Raw genomic sequence first — 9,554 nt, 5'->3', positions numbered from 1 at the left:
ACTGAGTGCCACGGCCAGGCCTTCCTGGGACACCTCCAGGGATGGGCACTCCAAACCTCCCTGGGCAGCCCCTGCCAAGGCCTCACCACCCTTTCCAGCAACAAATTCCTCCTCAGCCCCAACCTGACCCTCCCCTGGCCCAGCCTGAGGCCGTTTCCCCTTGGCCTGTCCCTTGTTCCCTGGCAGCAGAGCCCGACCCCCCCCGGCTCCCCCCTCCTGGCAGGGACTTGCAGAGCCAGAAGGTCCCCCCTGAGCCTCCTTTGCTCCAGGATGAGCCCCCCCAGCTCCCTCAGCCCCTCCTGCTGCTCCAGACCCTTCCCAGCTCCCTCAGCTGCTCCTCACAGGACTCTCCAGCTCAGCTGATGTTCCACAAATCACCCTTAACACTGTCAATCCTGCCCTGAATTCCACTTTCCGAGCTCAGGGTCAGACAGCTGCAGGTACTGGGAAGCACATCCCATCCCCAGGGAATGGCAGCAGTGGGAGTAAAGCAAACCCCAGCACAAACCCTGCCCAGGCTCAACCCTTCCATGCACACAGACCCTGTGATGGGCCACAGCTGAAGGGACAATGGCCCAGTGTCCCCTGCCTTTGTCACCCCGAGCTCGAGCTGCAAGAAAAGCATCTTTGTAGGGACACAGCGGCGATCAAGGGAAACCCCTGAGCCGACACTGCAGAGGTCAGGATGAGTTTAATCACCTGGGAGCTCGGCTCTCACTTCTTCTTCCCCTTCTTTTTGGGAGAGCCAGGCCAGGGGTAGCCCCGGAACTCGAGGAAGGCAGCGGCGTTGTGGGAGATGTAGTAGGCGTTGAGCATGGCGGCGGGGCCGAGCACGTCCACCTCCTTCACCGCCGCCTTCTCCTTCTTCTTGGACTTGCCTTTGCCACCCTTGGGCTTGGCTTTGTCTGCCTGCAGAGGGAAAACCACCACAAAGCCTCTCAGGTTTGGGTCATCATTGTCTCCCTCCTGGGGAGAGGATCCTGGGCTAGGAGAGCTGGGGGGTTCCCCTGGAGAAGAGAAGGCTCCAGGGAGAGCTGAGAGCCCCTTGCAGGGCCTGAAGGGGCTCCAGGAGAGCTGGAGAGGGACTGGGGACAAGGCCTGGAGGGACAGGACACAGGGAATGGCTTCCCAGTGCCAGAGGGCAGGGTTAGATCGGATATTGGGAAGGAATTCCTGGCTGGGAGGGTGGGGAGGCCCTGGCACAGGTTGCCCAGAGAAGCTGTGGCTGCCCCTGGATCCCTGGAAGTGTCCAAGGCCACGCTGGAGCAACCCGGGGTAGTGGAAGGTGTCCCTGGCCAGGGCAGGAAGGCTGGAGCTAAATGATCTCTAAGGTCCCTTCCAACCCAAACCATTCCAGGATTCCATGATCCCAAGACATCCCAGAACAGCTGTTTCGTTGCATCCCAGCCCTGGCTCTCAGCTGGGCATTAACTGTGTGTGAAGTGTATTTTTTGTGCTATCAGTTCTAAGAAGTCCTTTTACAGCTCAAAGGAGACAAACATTTGTGTTCTAGGCATAAACCCACAGTCAGGGGCACAGTGTTCAGAATCAGCTGGGACCACAGTGTGAAAGAACATGTACAGGTAAAGAAAAACTGAAACATAACTCAAGTTTTCTACAGAAAACACAGAGACCCTCTATCAGAAGGAGAAGGAGAGGAAGCAGAGTGCAGGAGGCAGCTGATGGCAGATTGTTCCCTGAACCTTCAGGGTTGCAAACTGAAGCCACTCGAACTCAGACTCAGGTTTGAGAAGCCTCTTTCACAGGCCTTCACTGGACGGAATTTGTGGAATACTTCTCGTGCTGGAACGTGCCCACTGCCCAGGGAGGTGCTTTTGGCAGGTTTTGCAGCCAGTCCCAGTGCACTTGTGCACTCCCAGCAGGGTCTCTGCTGGATTTTGTGAGCACTTGTAGGTTCCTGGCTGGAATTTGGCCTGTAGCTGATCTTTCAAAATAAAAAAGGCTTTATACAACATGTGCAAAGTTTTACAGCCTGCGGCCAAGAGCAGGAAAAGCTGAAAGTCAGAATTTGGTGCATAACTGCACACAAGTGAATTTGGGCAGGTTAGTTTTTGTCCTGCAGCCCTGGGAATGACTGGATGCTAACTCCATTTCCTTAAAAAGTGGTCTCAACCCTCCTCAGAAGGATCAAAGCTGTATTACCATGGCTGAGCCTTTTTGCTGAGCAGCTGGGACTCCACGTCAAGCCCTGGAGCTGGACCCTGCAACACACAATCCCAGGTGGGTTACATGGGGTAAAGTACTGGGGTCAGTTCCCAATAAACTTTAAAGGGAAATAAAAACAGTTAAAGTTAGTTCCTTGCAAAAACAGATCAAGGTGTGTCGTTCCTAAAGGTGTTTCTTAGCAAATAATCACCTGTGAAATCAGCTGCTCGTTGCCGGATTGCAGGACACTTTTCAGCAAGGCCTTGAGATTTAGAATCATACAGTTATAGAATCATTTAGGTTGGAAAAGACCTTTAAGGCTGTGGAGTCCAACCCTTCCCAGCTCTGCCAAGGCCACCACTGACCATGTCCCCAAGTGCCACATCCACAGGGCTTGGAAATCCCTGCAGGGGTGGGGATTCCACCCTGGGCAGCCCCTGCCAAGGCCTCACCACCCTTTCCAGCAACAAATTCCTCCTCAGCCCCAACCTGACCCTCCCCTGGCCCAGCCTGAGGCCGTTTCCCCTTGGCCTGTCCCTTGTTCCCTGGCAGCAGAGCCCGACCCCCCCCGGCTCCCCCCTCCTGGCAGGGACTTGCAGAGCCAGAAGGTCCCCCCTGAGCCTCCTTTGCTCCAGGATGAGCCCCCCCAGCTCCCTCAGCCCCTCCTGCTGCTCCAGACCCTTCCCAGCTCCCTCACTCTCGAGCTCCTCTGAGCCTCCTTTCCTCCCCGGGCTGCCCCGGTCCCCCCTCACCCACCGCCCCGTGCAGCCGTGGCAGGGCCTCACCTGCCCGTCCCCACATTCCTGCAGCTCTGCAGCGGCCGCCGTTCCCCCTCAGGGCCGCCATGGCCGCCCCTCCTTCCCCTCAGCGTCGCGTTGCCATGGCAACGGCGCGCCCACCCCGCCCCCGCGCGGGGTCGCGACAGCGGAAGAGGCGGGACCTGCCGCTGACGGACAGTCCTTTGACCAATCCGATGCTGAGGTATCTGCCTCTCGACCAATCCGCTGCTGCGGGCGGGGCCTGCGACCGTTGTGGACGTAACGGCCCCTGCAGAAAAAGGGCGGGAAAAGCGTCGTGGGGGCTGAGGGGGATGAAGGAGGATGAGAAGGGATCGTGGATTCATAGATTCATAAAATCACAGAATCACAGAATCAACCGGGTTGGAAAAGACCTCTGGGATCATCAAGTCCAACCCTTGATCCAACCCCACCGTGGTTACCAGACCATGGCACTAAGTGCCACATCCAATCTCATCTTAAAAACCTCCAGGGGCGGTGCGTCCACCACCTCCCTGGGCAGCCCATAACAGTGTCTCATCACTCCCTCCGTAAAAAAATTTTTTCCTGATATCCAACCTAATATGAGGGGGATGAAGGAACTGAGGAACTGAGGGACTTGAGGAGGGATGAGAGGGATGAAGGGACCTGAGGAGGGATGAGGGGGATGAAGGAGGATGAGGAGGTGAAAGGGGACGAAGGGACCTGAGGAGGGATGAGAGGGATGAAGGACTGAGGAGCTGAGGGACTTGAGGAGGGATGAAGGGACTGAGGGACCTGAGGAGCGATGAGGGATGAAGGAGGATGAGGAGGTGAAAGGGGATGAGGGACCTGAAGGGGAACGAGGAGGATGAAGGGACTGAGGGACTGAGGTGATGAGGGGAATGAAGGGGCTGAGGGGATGAAGGGATGAGGGAATGAGGGGATGAAGGGATGAGGGAATGAGGGGATGAAGAGATGAGGGACTGAGAAGCTGAAGGAGCTGAAGGGGGATGAGGGACTAGAGGGGACTGAGGGGACATGAAGAGCTGAGGGGACATCAGGTGCCATCCCCATCCTTGTCCCCATCCTTGTCCTCATCCTGGTCTCCATCCTTGTCCTTGTCCCCATCCCAATCCAGAAATAAAGCACAGAGAGTCCCACCCGACCCACAGCCAAAAATCCCAGGGAAGGGTCATAAGGAGGCGAACAAACATCCCAAAATAACTCATATCTGAGAGGAGGAGGGAGAAAGTGCTGCTGTCCAAGAAAGATCAGCGAATGCTGCGCTAGGAAAGGGACATTCATGGTTTGGAGACATTTTGGGGTGGTTTGGGCTGATTTTGGGGTATTTTTGGGGTGATTTTGGGAGTGGGTTTGGGGTGATTTTGGGGTGTTTGGGGGGGATTTTTGGGGTATTTTTGGGGTGATTTTGGGGGTGGGTTTGGGGTGATTTTGGGGTGTTTGGGGGGGATTTTTGGGGTATTTGTGGGGTGATTTGGGGTGGTTTGGGGTGGTTTGGGGACGATTTGGGGAGGGTTGGGGTGTTTTGGGCGGGATTTAAGGGTGTTTTTAGGGTGATTTTTGGGGATTTTGGGGATTTTTTTTTTGGTGATAATGGGGTGATTTGGGGTGATTTGGGGAGGGTTGGGGTGGTTTGGGTGTTGGGGTGATTTAAGGGTGTTTTTTGGGTGATTTTTGGGTATTTTGCGTGATTCGGGGGGTGATTTTGGGATATTTTTTTGGTGATTATGGGCTGATTTTGGGGTGTTTTTAGGGTATTTTTGAGGGATTTTTTGGGGTGTTTTTTAGGGGTATTTTTGTGGTGATTTGGGGGTGGTTTTAGGGTTTTTTTGGGTGATTTTGAGGGTGATTTTTGGGATGAATTTGGAGGTGTTTTCAGGTTGTTTTGGGGTATTTTTGGGGGTATTTTTGGGGTGATTTAGGGAGGGCTTTGGGGGATTTTTGGGTGATTTTGGAGGTGTTTTTGGGGTGTTTTGGGCGTGATTTTTGGGGTGATTTTGGTGTATTTTTGGGCTGTTTTAGGGCGTTTTTGGGGTGATCATGGGGGTATTTTTTGTGATTTTGGGAGTACTTTTTTATGATTTTTGAGGTATTTAGAGGTGATTTTGGGGAAGTTTTTGAGGTGATTTTTGTGGTGGTTTTGGGGGTATTTAGGGGGTGATTTTGGGGGTGGGTTTGGGGCATTTTTGGGGTGATTTGGGGGATTTTGGGGGCATTTTTTGGGTGATTTTAGGGGTGTTTTGGGGTGACTTTGAGGGTGATTTTGGGGGTGTTTTGGGGCTGATTTTGGGGTGATTTTTGTAGTGATTTTGCAGGTGTTTTCAGGTTGTTTTGGGGGATTTTTGGGGGTATTTTCGGGCTGTTTTAGGCATTTTTTGGAGTGATTTGGGGGTATTTTTTGTGATTTTGGAAGAATTTTTTTGTGCTTTTTGGGGTATTTAGGAGGTGATTTTGAGGAAGTTTTTGGGGTGATTTTTGTGGTGGTTTTGGGGATATTTTTGTGGTGATTTTGGAGGTGGGTTTGGGACGTTTTTGGGGTGATTTGAGGGATTTTGGGGGCATTTTTTGGGTGATTTTAGGAGTGTTTTGGGGTGATTTTGGGGGTGTTTTGGGGCTGATTTTGGGGTGATTTTTGTGGTGATTTTGGAGGTGTTTTCAGATTGTTTTAGGGGATTTTGGGGGGTATTTTGGGGCTGTTTTAGGCATTTTTTGGAGTGATTTGGGGGTGTTTTTTGTGCTTTTGGAAGAATTTTTTTGTGCTTTTTGGGGTATTTAGGAGGTGATTTTGGGGAAGTTTTTGGGGTGATTGTGGTGGTTTTGGGGATATTTTTGTGGTGATTTTGGGGGTGGGTTTGGGATGTTTTTGGGGTGATTTGAGGGATTTTGGGGGCATTTTTTGGGTGATTTTAGGGGTGTTTTGGGGTGATTTTGAGGATGATTTTGGGGGTGTTTTGAGGCTGATTTTGGGGTGATTTTTGTGGTGATTTTGGAGGTGTTTTCAGATTGTTTTGGGGGATTTTTGGGGGTATTTTCGGGCTGTTTTAGGCTGGTTTTGGGGTGATTTTGGGGGTATTTTTTGTGATTTTGGAAGAATTTTTTTGTGCTTTTTGAGGTATTTAGGAGGTGATTTTGGGGATTTTTTTGGGGTGGTTTTGGGGGGTATTTTTGTGGTGATTTTGGGGGTGGGTTTGGGACGTTTTTGGGGTGATTTGAGGGATTTTGGGGGCATTTTTTGGGTGATTTTAGGGGTGTTTTGGGGTGATTTTGAGGATGATTTTGGGGGTGTTTTGAGGCTGATTTTGGGGTGGTTTTTGTGGTGATTTTGGAGGTGTTTTCAGGTTGTTTTGGGGGATTTTTTGGGGTATTTTCAGGCTGTTTTAGGCCATTTTTGGGGTGATTTTGGGGGTATTTTTTTCTGATTTTGGGAGTATTTTTTGTGATTTTTAGGGTGTTTAGGGGGTGATTTTGAGGAATTTTTTGGGGTGTTTTGGGGGGTATTTTTGTGGTGATTTTGGGGGTGGATTTGGGATGTTTTCAGGGTGATTTCGGGGTGGTTTTGGGCTGATTTGGGGGTATTTTGGGGGTGGCTTTGGGATAACTTTTGGGGTGATTTTGGGGGCATTTTTTGTGGTGATTTTTGGGGTGTTTTCAGGGTGTTTGGGGGGATTTTTTGGGGGTGATTTTGGAGTGGTTTTGGGGTGATTTTTCGGGTGATTTTTGGGGTGTTTCGGGATTTTTTGGGGGTGATTTTGGACTGGTTTTGGGGTGATTTTTGGGGCGTTTCTGGGCTGATTTTGGGGGGTTTTGCTGAAGGAAAGGACTCACTTCCAGCAAGCACCTGGAGGTGGAAAAAAAAAATAGTTCTTTATCCACCAATCAGTGCAGAAAGTGAGGGCACAGGAGGGGTCCTGGAAGCCCCTCCCTGCCGGGCACAGACAAGGGAGGTTCCTCCAGCGGGGCAGGAACAGCCCCAGACTTTGCTCTGCAAATGTCCTGAGAAACAGCAAAATGGGGGGGCCAGAGTTTCTGTCTGCCAGGGAATTTTTAAGGAGAAGAAAAATCTTCATTGAGAAACAAATAGTAAAGTTTGAAACTGCTACTTGCCTGCCTTGGGGAGACATAAATATTTTATATATATATATATATATGCATATATATATATACATATATATAAAAATAAATATATAAAAATAAATATATAAAACTAAATATATAATATATTATTATAATATATATTATATATTTTATGTACTATAAATGTGATATTATGTAATACAGATAATTTAAATAATATATAATATATGTTATATATAATATAATATATAACATATTATAATATATATTAATATATTATGTAATATATCACATTACATGTAATAATAGATAATTATACATATAATCCATAATATATAATGTAAAAATATGTAACATAAATTATATAGTATATATTATATATTATAATACTGTAATATATTATAGAATATATTACATACATTACATTATATATTACACATAATATATATATTTTATATATTATATATAATATATAATGTGATAATATATAATACAATATAAATTATTATATGTTATATAATATATATTATAATATATAATATAATGTAATATATATAATATATTACAATATATAATATATTATTATACATAAATATTATATACAAATATATAAATAATAAATATATATAATATATAAATTATATACATATATAATATAATATAATATAATATAGATATATATAAATATAAATAATATAAATATTTAAGTTAAATGGTGTAATCCTCCCCTGGTTGCTTTGTTTTACACAGGGGTTCAGGTTTTTTACAGAGATCCATCTCTAGGAAGCAGAAATTTTGGGTGGAAGTAAATAACATTCCAAGATGAGTTTATACCATCCTCCACCACCCAGACATTCAGGCAGCAGTTTGTATTTCTGCTACCAATTTCTGTTGTATTTCTGATTTTTATTTTTAATTCGTATTTCTAATTTGTATTTTTCATTTGTGTTTCTGCTTCGTATTTCTGATCTCCAGGTCAGTAACAACAACAGGCACTGAAAAGCCATGAAAACCTTCTACAGAGCACAATTTAAATATGAAATACAGAGAATTTGTGTATCTACAGGTTATTTTTTTCTGACACACTGGAGGGAAAAAGTAAGACACTTTGAGGGGAAGAAAGAAAGGTCTGAGCCCGATCCCGAGGGGTTTTATAGGGCTGTGGCTCTTCAATAATTCAGAATTTCCCTTTTCCCCTGGGAGAAACCCCTTCAGGACCTGAGTTTATCCAGCTAAAAGGGTTTGGGTCCACTGGTAGGAATTTGTATCCACACTGTCGGTTGTTTTCCTAAACCACCCCAAACCAGGAATATCCGAGGGAAAACAAGAGGATCACGTGGTTCATCAGGACAAAGCACTCCAGACCCTCTGGATTTGGGATCCCCCCGTGAGGGGAGGGAAAAGGGAAGCGGGGACTCTGCAGAGGTGTCCCCTGTGCCGGGATACACGACAGCACTCCGCTGAATTCCCAGGATTCCCAAGGGGGAAAACTGGTAGGAATTTGCTTGGAAAACATGAGATAAATGTCAGAGAGAAAATCCCGAGTTTTAGAGCCGGGACACCAGAATGGGGCAAAAATAACATCACTTATACTGTGTTTGTACCACTGAAACATTTAACAGACCCTTTGTCACCTCTCAGCTCCAGCTGGGGGTTGTTATTTTATTCGTGTTTATTTAACCTTTAATTATTCCCAGGAAATTTAGGGAAGTGGGAGGTGCCACGTTTTGGAAGGGGAATTAAATGATGATCCACTCGTGGGATCCCTGAAGAGCGTTTCCATTGTTGTGTCTGGATTTCGTGCTCAGAGGGGGCTTGATTTGTCTTCGAGGAACTTTTTGCTCTTCAATGATCACAAACACAGCCCATGATCCCGCTTTTCTCCTTCAGGATTCTACGGACACTCTGGAATAGAGCATCCAAAGTGTGCCTGCCCACAGCAGGGGGAGAAGTGGGTGTGGGCGGGGGTGAGAGGGATGGTTTTGCCCTTTAAAAATTAAAAAAAAAGGGAGAAAATGAAGCATTTAAATTAAGGCACGGGAAGAAAAAGCTGAAATAAGGAGAAGCCCTTTCCAAGCGGCACCGGGTTATTTTGAACAAAAGCACCTTCAGAAAGGTTTTTGGAGGGTTTAATGCCACTTCCAGGAACAACACCTCGGACAAACCCCACGGAGGAAACATTCCCACAGCAAAAAAAAAAAAAAGCACAAAATCTCGTCCTAACAAACCTCGTGGGTTTGATTTATTGATGGTGGCACAGCCCACTGGGCTAACACAGAACTCTTTGACAAATGTCACCCTCATGCAGCGCGGCCTCGCCCGAGTGGAGCTTTTATTATTTAATTTAAGTGTTAATTTAAGTTACTGAACTCAGAGAAAATTCACAGCTTCGTGTGCTGTTCATTAGGAAAAGTATGAGCCACAGTGTCCCCACTTCTCCTCACGTTATGGCAACAAATTGTCAAGGAAAGAACTTTCCCTCCCCCCTGTAGGGCCTGGATGGAACAATTCCCCCGGATAATTCCCCTAAAATCC

At 47.1% G+C, this 9,554-nt stretch overlaps 1 protein-coding gene across 1 annotated transcript; it reads right to left on the bottom strand.

Annotated features, from left to right (window-relative positions):
• Positions 1-647: 647 nt before the first annotated feature.
• Positions 648-3,104, bottom strand: SMKR1 (small lysine rich protein 1). Its single transcript, XM_032687317.1, has 3 exons — positions 2,952-3,104; positions 2,164-2,222; positions 648-909 (listed from the first exon to the last, which is right to left on the bottom strand). The coding sequence occupies exons 2-3, from the start codon at positions 2,164-2,166 to the stop codon at positions 715-717; spliced, it is 198 nt and encodes a 65-aa protein (XP_032543208.1). The 5' UTR covers positions 2,167-2,222; positions 2,952-3,104; the 3' UTR covers positions 648-714.
• Between the last annotated feature and the right edge of the window lie 6,450 nt (positions 3,105-9,554).

Source organism: Chiroxiphia lanceolata, chromosome 5 (assembly GCF_009829145.1).
Source record: "Chiroxiphia lanceolata isolate bChiLan1 chromosome 5, bChiLan1.pri, whole genome shotgun sequence".
Classification (NCBI taxonomy): domain Eukaryota; kingdom Metazoa; phylum Chordata; class Aves; order Passeriformes; family Pipridae; genus Chiroxiphia; species Chiroxiphia lanceolata.
Note: the sequence above shows the minus strand (reverse complement) of the source record. Positions and strands in the feature narration are given on the sequence as shown.